General features: G+C 42.7%; 1 protein-coding gene across 4 annotated transcripts in view; it reads right to left on the bottom strand.

The window, feature by feature from the left end:
• Positions 1–22,067, bottom strand: part of DENND2B (DENN domain containing 2B) — a 210,434-nt gene that overhangs the window by 98,306 nt on the left and 90,061 nt on the right. For all 4 annotated transcript variants that reach the window (XM_084854644.1, XM_084854633.1, XM_084854623.1 and 1 more), the window contains one exon: positions 11,768–11,872. In XM_084854644.1, the coding sequence (XP_084710770.1) occupies positions 11,768–11,847 (80 nt within the window). In that variant the 5' untranslated portion in view covers positions 11,848–11,872. The remainder of the gene's footprint in view (positions 1–11,767; positions 11,873–22,067) is intronic.

The raw sequence follows: 22,067 nt of genomic DNA, 5'->3' as shown, positions 1-22,067 counted from the left end.
GCTAGTTGGGGCTCACAAATCTCACCATAAATGAGAGGCATAATTCCCATTTTTACATGTTACAGCAGAAGGAGAATCAAGGGTCGTTTGCTCTTCTATTTCCCCCCTTTGACATAATTTATGAACTAGTTCTGAGTTTTCCTCAACATGATCAAAACTCATGTTTCCGAGAGCACTAGGAATGCCATGGACTGTTAAGAATGCAGCTGGTAACCCAGACTGTAGAGATGTGAAGAACACACAATCTACCACAATCTAATCAAGACTTCCCACAATTTGCTAATGCAGCAAAGCAGACACGTGTCTATTTTATAGTAGGAGAATTGCCTACAGTGTGAGAAGGGGCCAGTTTTCCATTTGGTGCAGGAAGGAGGCCACAAAAATTCAGGTGAATGAGTTGAATGAGGCCTGTAAACTGCGAGCTGGCCATCCCTGTCTTACACCAAAGTTTTGTGCAAAAGAAATCATATAGTGTGAAGATAGAACTTTCTATGTAACTCCCTGCTTCTGGAGGTCAGGCAAGCGCCAACACTGTGCTGTTTCTGGCACCTCCTGAAAGCATCCTTATTTCAGGAATCCTTCCATGACTGACCAGTCATGGTTTTTATCGGAATTTTGTTTCTTTTTAAAAAAAACAACCTTTTAATGTGGAGTTTTATTCTTTTATCTTATCCTATATCTTTTCTTGTTCATCGCTCTGGAATCTGTCTAGATGTGGAGCAGTATATAAATGTTGTAAAAATAAATAAATAAATGATGCGGGGTTTTGCATTTTATGACCTCGTCCCCTGAAATGATATATCCAGTTGTATTTTCTGGAGCCATTCTTGTAATTGTACTTCTCTGTTTAAACATGCCCTGGCAGTATCTATAAAATTTATTGCTTTTTATAGTTAAAGGAAGGAAAAGGGTATTAATGATTAATGAGAAATATCATCTTTAAAAAAGTAAAACCAACACTGTCATTAAACCTTTCAGAAGGTCTCTGTGGAAATGTTCAGATAAAGCTGAAAACAACTTTCAAGAACATAGAGGTGACCTATTTTTTAAAGTTGAACAGAGCAGGAACAACTTAATGTAACAACTCCTCTTCAATGGCCATGCTGGCTGGAAATGATGGGCATTGCAGTCCAACATCTGGAGGGTACCAAGTTGGAGAAGTCTGGCCTAGTAAATCCGAAATGATGTGATATCACCATGCTCCAGTTTTCTCCATACCAACTCCACTTCACTGGCTGCTGCCACTTGTGAGGGCAGGAAGACTTAGTGTGGTGATGATCATGTCACACATTTTGGATCACTAGACATTAGTAATGGTGGGAGAATGAGATTTGGGACTTCTGCTTTCTGTCGCAGCCCCACAACTCTCATAATGTCTAATTCCAAGATGATGCACTTCTTTTTACCAAGTGTGGAGAATATCCAAGGATACAGCTGGGTGTTCATTTTGCTGGTAGAGATATTTAGTTTTTGTTTGCTGCCTTCATCAAAATAAAATCCAGACAACCTTTAAATTAACTGAAATATGGAAGGAGTCTATTCCAGTTATTGTGACTGGGAATGTTGACAAATAATGAAAGTTGTCAGTGAGCCTTCTCCAGCTGCCCTCATCTTCTCCATCAAAAAACAGCTGCTTTTCCAGGAAGGTTCCTCCATACTTACGAGTCAAGTCAGGGCTGGCCAGGTTGTGATAGGAACCAGCCACATAAAATAATGAACGATGCAGTTACTATTTCCTGTGCCTGCCTCCTTATGTTTTCCTCTGTGGCGAACATGACCAGACTATCCTCACAAATCTGTTTTTGTTTCTGGAAAGGAAGTGGCTAAGAAATTTACTAGAAAAAAGGACTAGCAGCAGTAGTTGAACAGGTTTATCTCTAGTCATCTGTCTCCTCCCATTTGTTTCCAAATCAGTTAGTGCCTTGGAAGGTGAGTAAGTCTAGGTCAGAGATAGTTATGATGACACAGCATTGACATAGTTTTGTTCGTAACCTTATCTAAGTATGAAAAAGGGTGACGTACAGAGCGATTGCTCAGTCTCTTTTTGACATTGCAGATAATGACTTTTGTCAGTACATGAGCCTTATAGTAAAAGAAGCAAGCTTGCTTAGAATACATCTATACAGTTCTTCAATATGAAACATACATATGGTTTTACTATGGTGTGTTTGAAGTGGAATGGTATTTGGGCTCCCAGCCTATTTGGAGAACCTGCCTAACCCAATATTATATCCATGCACAGGCTCCTCAGACCTTTTGTATTGGCTGTCACAAGGAATATATGTTCCTTGCCCACAACCTCTTCAAGAAAACACAGGCTGTAATCCTCCATATAGTTGACTGGGACTGAGAACAATCAAACCTTTCCCCAAGCCTGTGTGCTGGATCGCAGGTATAGGTTCTTATTCTGACATCCTCTGAAATGTGCTGATGTAAATCAAATGGGTGGAACAAATTGAAGGACATATTCCAGGAACAGCTAACACACACTTGAGAAGAACACAGGCCAATCTTGCAGCTTCTTGCTAGACTGAGTATTCCTCCATGGCCTTGCAAAGGGAATGAGTGAACAGGGGGCTGGTTATGTTGCTGTTTTATTTTATTAAAAGACAAAATAAGAGGAGGGGGCTTCGCATGAATGTCAACCATAGCACAAATTATGGAAGTACAAGTTCTAACACCTTCTACTGTAAACTTGTGTTCCACACAACACGAATAAAGGGCTCGCTATGCTTTTCTGAATTTGTACAGCAATTCTTCAATGCTGGAATCTGCCTTTCCTCAAATTTGTGAACAGCATATTTTAAGCTGTTTCTGCTTTTAATAGAATCATAGAATAGTAGGGTTGGAAGGGGCCTATAACACCATCGAGTCCAACCCCTTGCTCAACGCGGGAATCCAAGTCAGAGCATCCCTGACTGTCCAGCTTCATCTTGAATGCCTCCAATGTGGGAGAGCCCACCACCTCCGTAGGTAATTGGTTCCACTGTTGTATTGCTCTAAGAGTCAGGACGTTTTTCCTGATGTTCACCCAGAATCTGGCTTCCTGTAACTTGAGCCCCTTACTCCGTGTCCTGCACTCTGGGATGATCGAGAAGAGATCCTGGCCTTCCTCTCTGTGACAACCTTTCAAGTCCTTGAAGGGCGCTATCATATCTCCCCTCAGTCTTCTCTTCTCAAGGCTAAACATGCCCAGTTCTTTCAGTCTCTCTTCATAGGGCTTTGTTTCCAGTCCCCTGATCCTCTTTGTTTCCCTCCTCTGAACCCTCTCCAGTTTGTCTGCATTCTTCTTAAAGTGTGGCACCTAGAACTGGACACAGTACTCCAGATGAGGCCTAACCAGTGCTGAGTAGAGGGGAACTAGTACTTGCTGGGATTTGGAAGCTATCCTTCTATTAATGCAGCCCCAAATAGCATTTGCCTTTTTTGCAGCCACATCACAATGTTGGCTCATATTCAGGTTGTGATCTACAATAATTCCAAGATCTTTCTCACTTGTAATATTGTTGAGCCAAGTATCACCCATTTTGTAACTGTACATTTGGTTTCTTTTTCCTAGGTGCAGAACTTGGCATTTATCCCTATTAAATGTCATTCTGTTGTTTTCTGCCCACCACTCCAGCCTATCAAGATCACTTTAAATTTTCATTCTGTCTTCCAGGGTATTAGCTATCCCACCCAATTTTGTGTCATCTGCAAATCTGATCAGCATTCCCTGCACCACCTCCTCCTAGTCATTAACAAAAATGTTGAAGAGCACCAGGCCCAGGACTGAGCCCTGCGGTACCCCGCTCGTTACCTCTCCCCAGTTTGAGAAGATCCCACTGATAAGCACTCTTTGAGTCCGATTCTGTAGCCAACTGTGGATCCACCTGATCGTTGTTTCATCTAGCCCACTTTGAGCTAGTTTGCTCATCAGGATATCATGGGGCACTTCGTTGAGCTTTGCTGAAGTTGAGGTATATTATGTCCACAGCATTCCCACAGTCCACCAGAATGTGATGATTACTAGTGGACATGGGCATATGTAAAAAAAGGACTCCAAAATCCAGTTTGGAACACAAGGAAGCTGCCTTTTACTGAGTCAGATCATTGGTCCATTTAGCCTAGTATTGTCAACACTGACTGGCAGTGGCTGTCCATGGTTTCTGGCAGGATTCTTTCCTCCCTAGAGAAGCCAGAGATTGAATCTAGGACCTTCTCCATGCAAAGCATGTGCTCTACCACTGAGCTCTCCTTGGCCTTAAAGGATGGACAATACCTTTACGAAGCCACTGTGCTCGGGAAAATACACTCATCAGGTTATTGTCATGTGTTCCATCTTCTCTTGAGGATCATCTCATTCAAGGTTGAACACGTTCTGCCATTTTAAAGCAGAAGGGGCTGTGCACAGCACTGACTGGTTGTGCTTTGTGACGTCAGGAACACACTCCCCCAAGGAGTTTTTCAATTTAAAAACAATCCTTAAAAAAAAAACATGTGAGGCACCGTATGATTGTTTAAATGTATAATGTGTACAAATAGCATTGCATGATCATACAAACAGTGCTTTAAACAAGCAAAAAGGCAAACGGGGGAGCAAACTGGTGAGAATAGCAGCATTTGACAAATATATGCGTCATTTGAAGAGCAAAGGCAGAGGGAAGTCTGTATTCACCCTTCTTTAGCATTCAAGCTAAAGATAATTTAAACTCGGTTGTTTTTAAAATGTAAATGCCTTATAAAATTAACACAACATTAGGACCCAGTGAACTGACATACTGCTTACTTTCAGTACATCTTTTTAAAACCTACTACTATACAGCTGGTTTTTGATCATCAAGATCTTTCTTAAAATAATAAACCCCTTTTGTCACTCATCCCAAAAAAAGTGAAGTGTGGGTTCCCCCTCCCCCCATTAATTTTGGGTCACAATGTCTGGCTAATAGCCTACAGGTCCTTAGTATTTCAGGCAGAAGATTGTGCTTATTAGTAGTGTGATGAAGGGGAAGCCTCTTGATATGAACAGTCAACCCAGTGGCAAAAAATGGAGTTTCTTGATGAGTCAACATGCTATTGTAGATTACATCAGAACCAGTGAGCTTCTGGCCTTCTGAAAAAAATGTGGCACACTTTAAATTTGTCAAAACTTAAGTAACAATCTCCTTTCTCCTGCCTAAACTTTCCATTCATCTACTCTAGCTGAAACAAGAAGATGCTGCTATGGGATGCGGGCCCCCCTCTTCCTCTTTTTGTTCTGGCCCCTGCCTCTTCACTTGGGCCTCCTGCACTTTCTCCACCAACATATTTAGCTACGTCATGATGATGATGGGGCCTTCAAGGCTGCTCTTGACCCCAGAGTCGCACACGGTGGCCAACTTGTACCTCCTGTTACGGCACAATGGCTCTACCTGTTCTGTTATACCACCCCTCAGGTGCTTGACCACTCCTTGCACCTCTGCTGTGAACAGAATGCCTGACTCAGAATGTCCACATCAAGAAACTCCCCCATCTTCCCATATGCAGGGCCGATTGGGGTGGGGGTGGGGGCAAAGTGGGTGGTTACCTAGAGTGCCAAGAAATCCAGGGCACCAAACGACCCCCAGGCAGGCAGCAGCAGCAGTGGCTGGGCAAGGAAAGCGCTGCATTGACCACTCCAGGCCACAGCCACGTGGCACTTTAAATCACAATATTTCTCTAGTGTGAGAGGCAGCAAGCTGAACCAATCAATTTGCTAACTTTGAGGTGCGCTCAGCCAATAAGGCACTGTAGCAGCTAGATGCCTGCCCCCTTGCCACTCCAGGGCCTTTACTGGCTGTGTATCTCCAAACTAGTGTCTGATTTGTTCAGTTCACTGCCACTCACACTAGGAAAAATACTGTAATTTAAAATGGTGTGTGGCTGCAGCCTGGACTAGCTGATGCAGTGCTTTCCTTTAGTGTGTGCGAAGCCTAACACAGACAGTATTGCTGCCTGCCAGGGGGTCATTTGGAGGCCTCTACCACCACAGCTGCCAACACCTGCTCCTGTTGCTGGTAAAGGGGCAAAAGATTTTGTGTGGGGGAAGACTTGGGGGGAAAGAGAACAAATGGTTTTCTTTATCAAATGGTTTTCTTTAACTTTTTCCCCCAAGTCCCCCCCACCCCACCAAAAAATCTTTGTGCATAAGTTGTTAGGCATGCTGGAGCTTTGTTCTGACACCCTCTATCAAATGTTTGTTTGCTTGATTTTAAAAGGGACTCATTTGTTCCCTTCCTGCTGCTGCGTGATAGAGGGGAGTAAGCAAGCAACTGGCATACTGACCAGGGGATGGGGGATAGAGAAATAGCAAGAGAGCAAAGCAGCCAGGGTAGTGGATGGTGGTGAAAGAGCTACACCTAACAGCAAGGCAGGCAATTCTATTAGCCAACTGGGTGCTCATATACAGGCAGGACAAAGAATAGAAAGCTTCATTGGTGCTGCAATATACCTGTGGCCAAATGGGGAAGTTTCCAGTCCTACAGCTCAGAATTCAAGGCCAGACACTGCTTGCTAGCTAAGCCGGAGAGATGTGCACCTGGCCTTTGGTGTGGGCATTAACACAGTAATATACTTGTATGAAAACTATGTGAGCAGCAACTACAGGATAATTTGAAGCATCTTTGAAAATCCCCTTTTGAAATGGAAAGAGCCAGCAGTGTTCATATTTCTTCCTCTCTAAACACTTCAGTTTTGGCTTTCAAATTAAATGAGATCATGTTTGGAATAACAGTACAAAACAGAATCAGTGTTGATGGCACAAAGCCTGATGTCCTTTTAAAGAATTTGTTTTTCTTGCCTTTAGTCTGTTTGAAAGAGGGACACTAGTGTCCATTAATACTAAGATCTTCTTCAGAGATTTCTTTGATCTGATGGGGCTGCATCTTTCCTCTCCGGTCTTCTACCAGCATCTGCATAATGCAGGAAGTTACTGTGGAGATGACAGCCTCATGCAGGCTGTGGAGTACAGGATCTAATACAAGACTCTGCAGGACCAGCTGAAGAGAAGACATCACTTCTTAAACAGCTGCACTGGCTACAGGTCTGCTTCCAGGCACAATTCAAAGTTCCAGCATTAACCTTTAAAGCCCTATGTAGCTTGGGACCTGGGCATCTCAAGGATCACAAACTCCCACATGAAGATGCCCAAATTCTGAGATCATCTTTGGACTCCCTTCTCTGGGTGCCCTCACCTTCCGTGATGAGGTGGATGGCGGTGAGTGGAAAGGGCTAATTCACTGGTGTGCCCCACAGGTGCAATTCTCTTCCCAAAAAGGGACACACAGCATGGAGTCATTTGTCTTATCAGTGTCAGACAAAGATTGTCTTTATTGATTAGGCCAGGGATGGGGAAACTCCAGCCCGCAGGCCAATTTTGGCACATCAGGCCAGCCCATCTGGAGTTTCTCCATGCAGAGAGGGGCAAGGAGTTTCTCCTCCTCTCTGCATGGAGAAATTATCTGTTTCTTTGTGCAGAGAGAGGCAGAAGCGATTTCCTACCTCTGGATGGAGAAAGGGATGATGTCAGGGGACAAGGCACTGGGGAGTGGAGGGCTTCTGGAGATACACTGCAATCCTGCCCCCAGGGGCTAAACACTTCCCCACCCCTAATCTAGGCCTTTGATGTGCTTTAATGGAGATATTGCTGCTGTTTTCTCCTTTTAGTCTGCAGTTGTTCTTAGTTTTACTGTCTTTTGATTTTTAAAAAATTGTTCTTTATTGTGAGCCCTCCTGAGAACCCTAATTTGTATTTAAGGGTGGAAATCGGGATATAGTACATGCACGTGTGTGTATATATCTTGCAAGTGCTCATGCTTGTTGCTCTACATACCTTGCTTTTGCTCCTGCCCGAGTTTATATTCAGACCTCTCTCTGTTGGTACTTTCATCCTACAAATCCCACAGCTGCCTCACCCTACCCATTCTATCTGCCTCAGCTACTGAAATATTTCTGTTGGCATCAGATCTTGACTTTAGTCTGGAGCCTAAGAACCTCTCAGTCCCCTTGGTAAGACACGGTCAAAACCAGATATCCATGCTCTGTCACTTTGCCTGTTTTTCATATGCCTCCAGCTTAAGATACTCAGGACCACTTCACACATTATATGTTTTACATGTACACCTCAGATTTTTTAAAGTATACATCTCAAAATGTAAAGTATGAATGTGGAAAACAGGTATACATGCATCACAGTGGTATATTTAACAGAGATCCAGGGTTGGCTGTAGCTCTAAATCAAACATGCCATTTGGTAGAGTTGAACAATGAGTAAAAAGGTATTCTAACACTGAGATACTTTTTTTTTTTAGACTCCAACATGTTGCAGACACTTCCTCAACCAAACCAAATACCAACTTGGTATTTGTCATCACTATGTATGTTAGGATTTCACTTATCTGGTGCCTGGTCTCACTGCTGCTTTCAATTACATCACAATATTGTGTGATGTTTTTCTCCCAACACTGCCCTTTGCTTGCTTCTCTTATTAAGGGGTAAGGAACAATTTCAGTGAATGCCTTGCATATGATATTACATTTAATGAATTCCTAAAACTTTAATATTAATATTACATTTCTTTCAACAGACTCTCCATGTCTGGCTCCTATATTTTATTATTGCTTAGGGCACTAGCAGGCACAAAGCCAACTTTGACTGAGGTTTACTATTATAACCACCAATAACTACAGATGGGCATATTTCATAACATTTTGATATCTGGCTTGTTTGCCAGCTTGTGCCTCAATTTCTGCTGACTGGGAACAGAAATATTCAGTTAGATAATCTAGTTTGGTGGGAGCCATTCCCCAATAGCAATCTTTTCTCTGTCCAACATCACGGTACAGATATTTCTGCCATGGCAATATGACCATGTGTTTTTTAACTCTCAGGTATGTCCAGATCTAGGAAGAACACCTGGTTACTTGCTAGCAAATGACAATTGATTTGCACAGTCATAGTAGAGGCAGTCACAGTGATCTCCAGATTTGTGCTATCAAATAATATTTAAATAACTTCTCACCTAAGAAAAAGACAGTTATTCTGGTAGGACCACAAGTTACGGCAAGACAATTACAAGTCTATTACACCAATTGTAGAAACATCAGATACTGACCAGAACCATACTGTTTGTTTGTAGTACTTTGGATCAAATCCCATGTTAAATGAGTAACCAGATTTGTCAGTTTATTTTTTTAAAAAATGTGCTTAGAATAAATTGCCTCAAGCTTTAAACAAATACTTTATTAGGGTACTTCTAATTAACTTGAGCACACTCCGGGAGAGAGCGCAGGACAGGAAGGCCTGGCGTGCTATGGTCCATGGGGTCACGAAGAGTCGGACACGACTGAACAACTGAACAACAACTGATTTAAGTCTTATTAAAAGGAAGGAACTCTCTGAGGATTCGGATAGCATAAATTTACATGGCCTCCCAAAGAGAAGGCAGCCACAGCAGCAGTGGCAGGGAGGTAAAACCACAGCAGTGCGTTTGTACTCTCCTGCCTTGTGCCAGCCCTGCAATTTATGCATCTAATGAAGTAGACTGTAGCCCACAAAAGCTTATGCCAAACTAAATTTGTTAGTCTTTAGGGTGCCACAAGACTCTTTGCTGTTTTTCCTTCCTGACATGCACTCTTGTGCATTTGCACATGTTCTCTAACCTGAGTTAGTCCCAGCTGAGCACAGTGGTGTTTCAAGCAGCTAGTTACTATTTTGAATGTATGGATTAACCTTGTGCTATCAGATGTTCAGCCCGTGTATTAAGCTCCATGTTGATCAGCAGGTACATAAGAAGAGCCCTGCGGGGACACACAAAAGGTCCATCTTCCAACTTTATTTCCAGTCATGGCAGCCCAGCTTACAAAGAAGGAATAGTTCCCCTCTACATCCATTTGGTAGATAGTGGTATATTGTCTCTGAATATGGCAGTTCTGTTTGGTTATCATGGCCAATAGCTGTGGACAGCTGTTTCTTCAAAGAATTGTATCTAATAATTTTAAAGACATTTAAGCTTCTGAGCATTGACGCATCATGTGGTAGTGAGTTCCATAAGAATTCTTGAGGATCAGGCAACACAGCATGCCATGTGCATTGATGGTGCAATATAAATAATATTGTTCATTATACACTGTATAAAAATTTCATGTATTTATCAAACAAAATTAAAGAGTTATGGCCATTTCTGTTTTCCAGTGCAAGTCAATGGAAAAATGTAAAAAAAAATGGCAATTAGCACAGCTCAGAAAGATCCGGGGCCTGTGCCCAGGTGGCCCTCCCTAATGTCGCCCCTGCTGTCATGGTTTGTTTGTTTGTTTATGGTGGCCATCTTTTCCCCTATAAAAACATGGCGGAAGCTGCCTGGCACCAGGGTACCAGGGGAAGAAATGGCTAATTATACAAATAAAAATGGGGCCCTGGATAGGTCATCAATAAGAGGACGGTTGCCCAACAGGAGGGGGACCCACAGGATGGCACTTTGCCTTGGGCCCCCTCAATAGTGGAGCTGGCCGCTTTTTCAAGGAGCCACATCTGATGCATCAGCCAAAGCTGATAAAAAGTACTTCTGCTCAGACACGAGAAGGGCCTCCAGGAGCAGTGCCAGATCAGGAGATACCCAAACTGTACACTTGGCATTTCTAGGCAAGTGTGACACCAACCAGAGCGATCAATTAGACAGTCCACCGTTAATATCACCACCTTGACTGGTTTTAGCTCCAGTTTAGTCAGCCTTATCCAGCCCACCAATGACTCCAGAAATCCATCCAGGACGTCTACTGCCTCATTTGGTTCAGATGAAAGGGAGACTACTGCTGGCATTTCACCCCGCAACTCTGGACAACCCATCCCAGTGGTTTTATGTTGATGTGAAAAGTATGCTAGAGCATCTCCTTGCTCTTTCCAATTATCACTAAGTGAGGGCAAAGCAGTTCTATGTTCAAAATGCCCCAGTATGGCTAACGATGTGATTAGGGAAGAGATTCAGAATGATATACATACCAAGGCTTCCCAAACACATTGCCACTTCTGGATCCAGTGTCGGCTCCATATTCTGATGGGGCCCTTGAACAAGATGCGCTTGGTAAGCCCCCTCCCTGAGTTGGCCCATCGTCTTGCCACTGTCACCACTGCCCATTCACTTACCCTTTGGGCCCAATCTACCCAGGAAACCAAGGCTAGTGGAGGCTGCTCCTCCTTCTCCTTACACTTCTGTCACTGCTTGTTTGCTTAGAGAGGCCAAATGAACAGGCAGCAACAGCACGGTGGAGGAGCCGAGCCAGGAGGTTAGCTGGAGTCAGCCGTGGGCCTCAGCAGGTGCCCAATGATGCCAATACCTAATGCCAGCCCTGTCTGGATCATTTATAACACCACATTCTGCTCACCACACATTCTTTCATATCATGGTTTTGAGTAGACAAAATGGCAGAATTTGACCACAAGACTTCCTTTCAAACATCTGTTTATTATGAATATATCTATATCTATATCTATATCTATATCTATATATATATATATATATATCAATCAATAGAAAAATAACACCGAATGTATCAAATCAAATTCAAATAATCAAAGCTGATAAATTCCACTGATATATAACATACAACCAAGACTCATACATCCCTAGGACTTGGGCTGATATGTAAATAAACCCATTCCGTTTATACTTGATCAGTCCTTACTTTCCAGTTTTTAGTTATCACAAATGAATTTCTCTTAGAGTGGGATTGAAGCAATTCGGCATCAATTTTTTAAAAAAACGTACTGCACTTACCGGTCTAGAGTATCCCGAGGCACCTTACTTCCTCCAGCTCTCCTGGTGACACCGGCATTCTTGTTGGCAGTCATGGTCATTTCTGCTTTCTCTAAATTTGGAAACCTGAGGTGGGGGAAATAAAACCAGTGCAAACCAATTGAACCCAAGATGTTTTCCAACATGGCTAAAAAAAAATGTTTCAAGTACAATGAAAAGAATGGTGTTTTTTGTGTATGTAAGCTAGGCACTTTTTCAATTCCTGTAACAGTTAAACACCTCAAGTAAGATTCAGATCTGACAAGACACTCCCAAACAAACCAGGAATCATAAGCCAAGAACAAAGCCTGCTTTGTAATTCTGGCTTGTATGGGGAGCAACAAGGCAAGAGCCCTGGTTCAACCATGCAAGAATGAAACAATAAGCCAGGATTTTGGAATTCTGGCTTATTGTTGCGTGTGAATGTGGCCTATGGCTCAGTGAAGCATATAAGAAGAATGGAACTGCTGTCTCTGAAAATTGTCTCTGCTGTCTCTCAGAGGCTCATGCTCCTGCATCAGGTGGTGGAGCAGGAAGAGTGGCAATTTGCTTCGCTCCCCTCCGCCACGCCCCAGTCAGGTGGGCTCACTGCCACTGGGTGGCGAGGCAGTGATGGTGCAAGTTGTCCCATGCATCAGCGGCAAGAGAGCTTATGCTGACCTTGGTAAAAGAGAACACATGGCCACCCTAAGTTACAACTCCTTGCTGTTCTGATGTCAAAAGCCCATTATATCTTGAAGATTATTATGCTCAGAAATATTTTATTATCACTCTTTGATCTCTCTCACACTATAGGCTGTTTGGGCAGGAACTTTCTGATTGAGGTACATTTTTTTACAATGTGTAGCACGTGGGAACCAGATTATTACTGGAGCCCTTAAATTTCCCATAGTAAATAAGCAGTGTGCTTAATGAAAAATTCCAGTGACCCAAATCTTCTCAAAGCTACAATATTTCTTGAGTCAAAGGTGGGCAACTTGTGGCCCCCTAGTTGTTCTGGCCTACAACTCCCATCAGCCCTAGCAAGCATGGCCAATAGTGAGGGAGTTGTAGGCCAAAACATCTGCAGGGCCACAAGTTGCCCACCCCTGCCTTAAGAAAAGCTTAATCCAGATGTTCATATCAGCCATGCATATGAGCCATCTTGTCTTCCTTCTCTGAAGGGTGGCACATAACTTGGCACTAACTGCCAGCTATATACCATGTGCAGCTGGGGTATGAGTGCCAGAAATCAAAAGCTACATATACACTTTAAATCACAATATTATTTTATCATATTGGCATTCCACTCTTCCTCCAAGGAGCTCAGGCAGGTTACATGGAGGTTATCCATTTTAATGTCACAATAACCCAATGAGGTAGGTTAGGCTGAAAGAGGGTGAGAGGCCCAAGGGTGCAAGTCCTAGTATTTACACCATATTGGCTGTCTAATGTGTGTGTGTGCGCGTGTGTGTGTCTGCACAGACAAAGAAATACGGCATCTTCTAAAAAACACTGGTCAGAGGTGGGGTGGAGGAAAGTGATATTCTGAGAGTAAAAAAGAAATGTCAGCTTAAAGAAGAAATTAAAATGCTGTTGAAAATAGGCAAATGTTCTACTGTACCCCCAGGAGTCACAAAGAACAACAGTTTACTGGAAGCTAGCCTCTGCGGAGATGGCAGAAAGAAGACTTTGCTCACAACAGCTCCAAAAAAATACAAAGGGCTTATTTATTCCTATTTGCCTAGGGATCCTTTCGGCACGTCCATCCAAGGGGAAAGCTGCCCATCCCGACCCCACTGCCCAGTGACGCTTCTCATGTTTGCCATTATGTGTCAAAGCAGTGCCCTTGCTCCCGGTTCTTTGCAGGAACACACAATAAAATGTTTGAGAAGCATCCCTGGAAAAGACATGTACTTCTCTTGCTCAGACATTTCCAGGCCAAAAGTGGGAAGCCAATTCTGCATTGGCCATGCTATTTCTTTATCAATTGTGTGGACTGAGGACTAGTATAGCACCTTGAAGAAGCACCTTGCACTGGTCCTACAGCCCATACGGTCAGGAGACCCATATGCAGCAAATCTCCCTATGCAACGATTAGATGTACTACTTGAGCACTTCCAATTCCCAAATTAGGCCTAATTCATACATGAGCAATGCAGCATGGCATCCACTGATAAAACCATGGTCTCATTCCATGTCACATATATACATGTCAATCACACAGGCTGCTCAGATTGTATAAATACTTTCCATACTAGCAGTGATGGCCCCCCATAAACATCCATGTGTCAGTCTCTGCAACTCTGGTGAGTACACAGATGTGCATTACTTATATGGAATGAAGCCCAACCATTGTCAGCACTATCAAAAATGCATGAATTAAGCCTAAGCAACCACCTTGGGAGGCTATAGCTAAAAGACAACACCCGTATCTACTAAATGAATCAATAATGAACATGCCCACACATGATGAATGAAAACAAGATTTAGACACCTGAAGAAGTAGTAGAATAATGCACTCCGTCTGGAAAGCATTAGAGATCTGAAAGGGAAAGAATATGACTGATAATTGCTAAAAGTGTCAAACAAGTGTTTTAGTTGATGTATTCTCTTGCAGCACACTTTATATTTGGAAAACAGTTGTTATTTTACTAAACAACAAATTACTTACTGTTTCAAAAACTATCAAGGGATATTCCCAGATTATTTACACTAAACAAAATAAGAAATTATCTTCCTGTTGCACATACAGTAAAAAGTTGTTATCTTAATCCTCAATTAATGAACTGATTAATGCTTTTAGTTCCAGTAATTATATTCTGTGCATCCCAAAAGACAGCAGGAAATTTTCACCCCTCTCATTATTGGAACATATTACCTGGGGAGGTGGTGGGCTCTCCCACACTGGAGGCCTTGAAGACAAGGCTGGACAGCCATTTGTCAGGGATGCTCTGACTTGGATTCCTGCATTGAGCAGGGGGTTGGACGCGATGGCCTTGTAGGCCCCTTCCAACCCTACTATTCTATGATTCTATGATTGGCCATGATCCAATTCCATGGGATCTGTGCACACAAGCACAAAGTGTGTGGGGGGAGGGGGAGAAGTAACCATGCATGATGGGGGATGCCATACATGAGGACCACTCAGACCCACAAAGATATCTCTGTGCTGTCCAGGCAAAGAATTGAGTCACAAACCACCAGCCCTGGCTGCAGAATTGGTGACAGCAGGTACCCAAAGCAGGCATCCATTAGCAGTCAACAGGCCTAGCCCACACCTACAGCAGCAGCAGCTGTAGCAGGGTAGGCTGCAGTTCATGTAAGGGAACAAATTTCACTGGCTGGAAAGATGGAAGATTCTAGCTGTGCCACACAGTACATATACCAATGGCCATATTAATCCACTCATGTCGCTGCAACAGTAGCCCTCATCCTAGGCAAATGACATCACTGAAAGGGATTGTGAGGACTCACAGTACTCACAGAGGCTTGAGCTATTTGCAAGCACTCAATTCTGTCATGATCCCACCTTTGATAGGAGCTCTGAATCCGACTTCAATGAGGTGGAGTCAGCCATTTCAGAAGGACCAGCAGTCACAGCCATGGATAGCTTTTCTACATGAGGCATTTATTGTGCCTTGTCATTCCCTATTCACAGTTGTTTATGGATTCTTTACACGACATGTTAACTTCTGTTTTTAAACAATACTTTCAGCTAGTTTTTTTTAGAGCAGGGAAAATGCAGTATTATTTATGACATGAAAGAAAACACTTTTTTCCACTTGTGTAATTGGACTATTCCGTTATATCGTGGTGCCACCTAGAGGTTTTGTAGCAGAAAAGCAAGAAAAGAAACACCGTGTAGTGAGATCCAAGTTCTCATTCAGTGACAAAACTGACAGATTAACAGCCTCATGCAGAAAAGCTTATGGGCTCTGACAGTGGGCCTGAGCCAGTGCCTGCCCCCAAGAGAGGCCGGGACAGGGAGCCCCAGAAACTGCAACCACTAGGCATCAATCACCTCCCACATTCAAAATCACCAGATCACTAGTGGAGGGAATGAGCCAGGAAGGAAATAATGAAGAGGGGGTAGAGTGCTAGGCCCTTTAAGCTCACCACAATCCAGGAAAAAGGCATGACCTGAGAGTGATAGTTGGGCTGAGTATCATAAAAGGCCTCATTTAAATTTCAGACCATGTTGGAACAAGTTCCTCTCTCAGTGATCTCTGACATTCTGCACTTCTGACCTGCCTTTCTCCCTTTCTCAAACTACTAGAACCTGGGGTCATCCATGACAGTGACTGGTGGGAGATTCCGGACAGATGAAAGGAAGTACTCTTCACACAACGCATAGTTAAACGATGGAATTCTCTACCACAAGATGTAGTGATGACCACCAACTTGGATGGCTTTAAAAGGGGGTTAGACAAATTCCTGGAGGAGAAGGCTAGCAATGACTACTAGTCCTGATGGCTATGTGCTACCTCCAGTACCAGAGGCAGTGAGCCTATGTTATCCAGTTGCTGGGAAACATGGGTGGGAGGGTGCTGTTGTGCTCATGCCCTGCTTGTTGGCTCCTGGTTGGCAGCTGGTTGACCACTGTGTGAACAGAATGCTAGACTAGATGGACCCTTGGTCTGATCCAACAGGGCTCTTCTTATGTTCTTATGCCTTGCTCTGTTGTGCCCTGAGTGCTTGCAGTCAAACTCAGGACAGGAGAGTTTCAAGTGCTCGCAAAAACCTCAGAGGACTCACAAATTGCCCTCTGTCTCTGCCTCTACCTTCACTGCCCCAAGGATAAGGAACATGTTCCTTTGGGGCGGGGCATGGGAAAGCAGCAGTGGCGGATGCTCCCCAGCCCCCATCATCTTTTGCTGCCAAGGATGGAACTAGGAGTCCCAGTCCCAGAATCCCTAGTGGGAACTAGTGCCAGGGACATAATTTCTGCTGGGGAGAAGCCCAGCAGTAGAATATGCTCTCCTGGGGCTTGGGCAACATGTCCCACCACTGCATTCCCATGCCCCGCCCTAAGATAAGGAAGTTACTAGGTCTTGAGGCAGGGGAAGGTGGTAGGGGCACCTGTTGGACAGAAGCACCTGCTGGACAGAAGCAAGCACGGTGCTGGGAACAAAGCCTGTTTGCCTCGATTCTGTCAGCAGGTACCCAAAAAGGGGTGTTCACTTTTGCAAATACTGGAAATATCCCTAATCCAAACCCAGTACTCCACCCACAGTGGAATGCTGGCTATGCAGAATGTTTTATTTGTGATTGTCTAAGGGCTTCTTTACACGGAGCCTTTATCCTGCTACTGAGATTGCTCACTCACAGAAGTTTGCAGGCCCTTTAGATGACGCCATGAACCTCCAGGGTGTCTCCTGCACTAAATGACCTGTATTCCATTTTTAAATAGATCAGAGATAATGAGCTATCAAATTACCCCGCTTGTATTCCACTTGAGTTCCCTCCGTGAAAAAGGAAAAGTGCAAACAGAGGAGCGAGATCAATGAAACCTACAGAAGACTCAGATAAGGGGGAGAAGGAGGGCGAAAGGGGAGGGCGAAAGGAAGCGCATGTAAAGAGATTCTGTTGTGATCCTACATTTAAAATGGAAGCAGAAAGCCCTGTTTTAAATGCAGAATTTTAGACTGGTGTAGAGATGCTCTAAAGCTAAATGAGGCAAATTGCATCACAAGAATCTGGGGTGTTTGTTTTTTGCAACCTCCATATAGGTTGCAAAAACCTATATGGCTGAAAGGTACTTTCACAAGTCTGGATATTGTATTTTATTGGTTATTGTTTCAAAAACCTCAGATCAAGATATTCCAGATATTCTTACCCGCAGTGGTTGCTGTGCTGCATATGTTTGGAAATTAACAGACCCAGTCTAGATCGCTCAAGCTGACAGCACATGGACATGTCAGAAATGTTAAATCAAGCCATGTAAAAGTGCCACATGGGGTCACAGCCTAACGCAGAAATTTTAAAATATGCCTTATGGACACTGAAGGAAAAACAACAGGCTGCCTATAGTATAAAGAAATAGTGCAACATAAATCAGTTATTCCAGATAAAGAAATGGTACTGATGGATGTTGGTCCTAAGTAGGGTTCAAACCTTCACAGCATGGTACTCCTTCATAAAAGGTTTTGAGATTCACTACTCTAAAGCTAATGAAAAATTTTCCAGCTTGCAGGTTTAATTCCGAAAAAAAAGTATTCACTTAATTTCATTTCTTATATTTCTGTTCTGGTCTATAGCTGAAGCTGTCTGGGCACTTTACAAAAATTAAAAACCATTAAAATACATTATATAAAATATAAAAACCATTTACATAAGGACATAAAAGCAGATGGCAAACAACAACAACAACATATATCTAAACACAACTTAAAACAATCAATCCAGAACCTGATTAAAAAACTCATTATATGCTACCAAACGCCTGAGAGAAGAGGACAGTTATTCAATACATCTCAATAGTTTCTGCTTTTTAATTTTGTTTGTTTGTATCAACTCTCCCAGTTAATTGAAATAAATTAAGAAATGTCATATAAAGTACAACATATTACACTTCATTTTAGATCCATTTCTTTTTTTTTTAGAACATTTCAGGTGACTCCACAGAGAGACATAAAGGATCACAAAATATAGAGAGGCTAACAGCCTTCATCAAGACATTTGTTGCTTCAAGAATACTTTCAATAATGAAATCTCATAACCTGATAAAGTTACTATTTTCGCATTAAAGTTTGATCGTTTTTCAGTGCCTCTACAAATTCTCAGATGGCCAATTTTTATTTTATAAGCTGGTTTCCAATAAAAAGCTAAGGCAGCAAGTTTTGAGATATGCATAAAAAATGTTGCTGGCAAGTTTTCCCAGTTGAAAATACAATGCTAGTGTTACAATAGCATTTTACTATGAATAATTTGCACAACTCTAACCCAAGACCTGGAATGCACAGCTGCATTAAACCTTATGGTTCTGGGCTAAAAGAAGCATTATCCAGGGACTGGGGCTTTTTTCCTCCCATGAGCTTGCTTTTGCACAAATTCAAATAAATTCCAAAAAACACATCAAACTCCAGCTGCAGCTTCCAAGTTCTGGTTGGCTTCCATTCTTCATATAACAAATGAACTCAACCTCACCAAAGTAGTTCCATCAAAAGGTATCCAAACTTCAGAAAAATGTGCCTGGAATTTTGGGTCTCTACCAAAGCCAAAACTTGGATGAAGCACTCTCCCAGCCTTCAGATTTTGTTATGAAAAATTTGCATCTCTTTGTTTTCTTTTGCCTCCCTAAGTTTTCTGCATAGACCTTTACCAACTTGGGCTCCTTTATGAGGGAAAAATGGGAGAAAAGCCATTTCAAAGTAAAAGTAAATTAGGGTGCAGTCCTATGGGATGCACCCTGGGTATTCGTAAGCCCTCAAACTCTGATGCTTACCAATATCCTATGCAGAAAGGGAGGTGCCTTGCACCTGCCTCTATACATTTCAGCTAGATGGGTGATTTCACCTGTCTCTTGGAGGTTTCAGGGAGGGGGAGGGAAGGAGGCTGGGGCAGCCATGGGAGAAATCGTAGGACTGCCGCCCCAATCTCCTTCCCTTCCCTCCCCTCAGAATGCCTCCTTCTCCCTGTCTCCGCACTCCGTTTTACAAGCGTGGATAAGCAGCTGGCGTGGTTGTCTCCATGCCAGCTATGAGAGAGCGGGGAGCACATTGTCCTGGCTACAAGGTCAGAGCCCTGTCTCTAAGCTTGGAGGCAGGAAATTCAAAAATCCTATGCCCCCCAGACACTGTCCAAGGGACAAAGGATTGCTCCCTTAATTAGATATATTTGGAGATTATTGGCAGTCTAGAGTGAAATGACATCCTTGTGGTTAATACTCTGATGTTATTTCAGTGATTTCACTTTCAATTACATTTTGCCACCTAAGTGATACCAGTGCTGAATACAGTCCAGCTTCTTGCACTCTAAACATGTACTCTACAGTCAATTCTAATTTAAGACCATGTTTAGCTACTTTGTGGCAACAAAGCTTTTAAATAACTATTTAAAGAAAGGGGTTGGGAGTGAGGAAAAGTGAGAAGGGGGTGTGTGTGTGGAATACATTAGAAAAGGATGAGACAAAGTGTGGAGCAATCCCTTCTGCCCAGTGCCTCCCCTCTCCTCCATAAACACTCATGTGCCTTTTGGTAGTTTATAACTTTGACTTTGCAAATACGTAGATAGGTATCAAGAGAAGGAATTTCATAGTAAAGGCTACTTTACTAGAAAACCTTTCTCCCACTGTATTATAGTGTAACCCTCATTCTGAGGAATACCTATAGATAAAGTAAGCCATTTTTAATATTCTCCCATGGAGAATATTGTCTGTGTGACTCCTTCATATAAGCAGTGGGAATACCTGATGGTGGAACACCAATGAAAGAGAAGGAGATATGACACAGGAACCCCCTTAAAAGTTCCTTAAAAATTTGTGTTTTCTGGGCACTGAATGAACATTCTGAGATCTTTCCACGCATGGTTTTGACAGGGGAAAGGCAGAAGTCATGATCACCAAGAGATTTTGCTGCATGTTATTGGTGCCTGGTGCATCTCCCTCCTGCCCCCTTTTCCCACAAACGTTATTTTATTTGGGAAAGTACTGGTGACAACCCCGCAAAATAACATAAAAAGCACTTGGTTTTTACAGGAAGCAGTTGATAGTGCTCCGAATAGACTGTGCTATGTTGCTATGATGAGTGGTCGGGGTGGGGGAACAGACTGCATTCCTCTTGTCAACTGTTTCCTGAAAAAGCCGTGCTGCGAGCTTAGCTTTTCTCCCGTGCTATGCTGAAGAAGGGAAGTTCTTCTCCAGTGTTAACTTAAGGCAGTCTATTTCACAGCTGACAGAAAACTAAGGCGAAAGCAGGCTGGTTTTATAGCTTGAGAAGAGACAAAAGACAGCTAGGCCAGAATTTTCATAAGGGTCTCAGCAGGCACAAAATGGAATTGGGTTTTCAAAAACGACTCTGCTAGTTTTCATAAAATGCTTTTACACATAACTCTGGAGCAGGCACACAGGCAAATTCAAAATGGACTTCATTTGCGTCTGTGGTTTGGTCTTCATCCTACGCCTAAGCTTTTCCCAGGGCACAGGTACCAAGGGCATAACCCTAAAAACTGCTTCAGGAGCTGCCACCATCCAGCCCCCAGTGGTGGCCCCTCCTTCCCAACTGCCTGACACCACAGCGGCTTCCAAAGAACCATCTTGCCTTGAGTGAGGGGTGAAGAAGCAGAACCTGCATTTTAACTGCTTTTTTTTAAAAAGAGAGATAAACAGTTGTTTGTCTCTTCTGTTTTACTGCATACTTTTTATTGAAACTTGTTGTTTTAATAATTTTATGTAAATCATTTATGAAGTATGTCTGAAAGCCATATATAAATGCCTTAAATAAATAATAAATAAAATAATACCCAAGACTTCCCTCTTGCATCCTACCCCTCCCCACCATCTCAGCAATTTGAGCAAAGAATCAAAACTCAAGAGCACCTGGAATGCTATTTAGATCTACGTTTTATATAATTTGACTGAAAAGGGGAGAAATCCACAAAATATGTGGTTTATTGCCACACCAGTTTTTCACTTCAAAGCACAAGGAGCCAACAAGTGGCCTTCTTAGCTTTTGCAAAACTCGTTGCAGGAAGCTAGGTAAATGAAACAGATGTGTGTGCTTTTACACACCCACGGAAGACAAGCTGGCTTTTCTTACAACTAGCAGATACAAATTAACATTCTAAACAGAAATATGTTTCTGTCACAATGAAGTTATTGCTTACTGTCAAGGCTGCTCTTTTGACATGAAGGTAATTATCTCCATTTAGGAAAGCACCATAATATCTTAATTTACGTTGAACTTCAGATATTGGACTGATATCATTTGCTCTCCTAAGGGAGCCTGGGAGCTCTGGTTCTATGAGGGCAAGAGGTCACTAACAGAATTCTCAGGTCTCCAAACTAAATTCCAAGGATTCCTTGGAGGAAGTAATGACAGTTCAGCTGGTATAAAACTAGAGTTCATTGTAAATATATAACCACTGTGATAAACGTCTCTCTACATACATGGTGGTGATTCCATCCATGCAGGAAATATGTTATTTGTGAAGCAGTCTTCTGTCTATTCAATTCTAAGAAGCCAATCCAAATGTTCTCACTTTTGGGATTCCTAGATGCCTGAACATCAGTACCACAGAAAGCCATTTCCTTAACCTAGGATTTAATTCTTGGAGAGGTTTTGCTTTTCTTTTTGTAAGATAA

This window comes from Heloderma suspectum, chromosome 1 (assembly GCF_057233095.1).
Source record: "Heloderma suspectum isolate Gila_16-S chromosome 1, 16-S_ref, whole genome shotgun sequence".
NCBI lineage: Eukaryota > Metazoa > Chordata > Lepidosauria > Squamata > Helodermatidae > Heloderma > Heloderma suspectum.
This window is presented reverse-complemented; position numbering and strand designations above follow the sequence as displayed.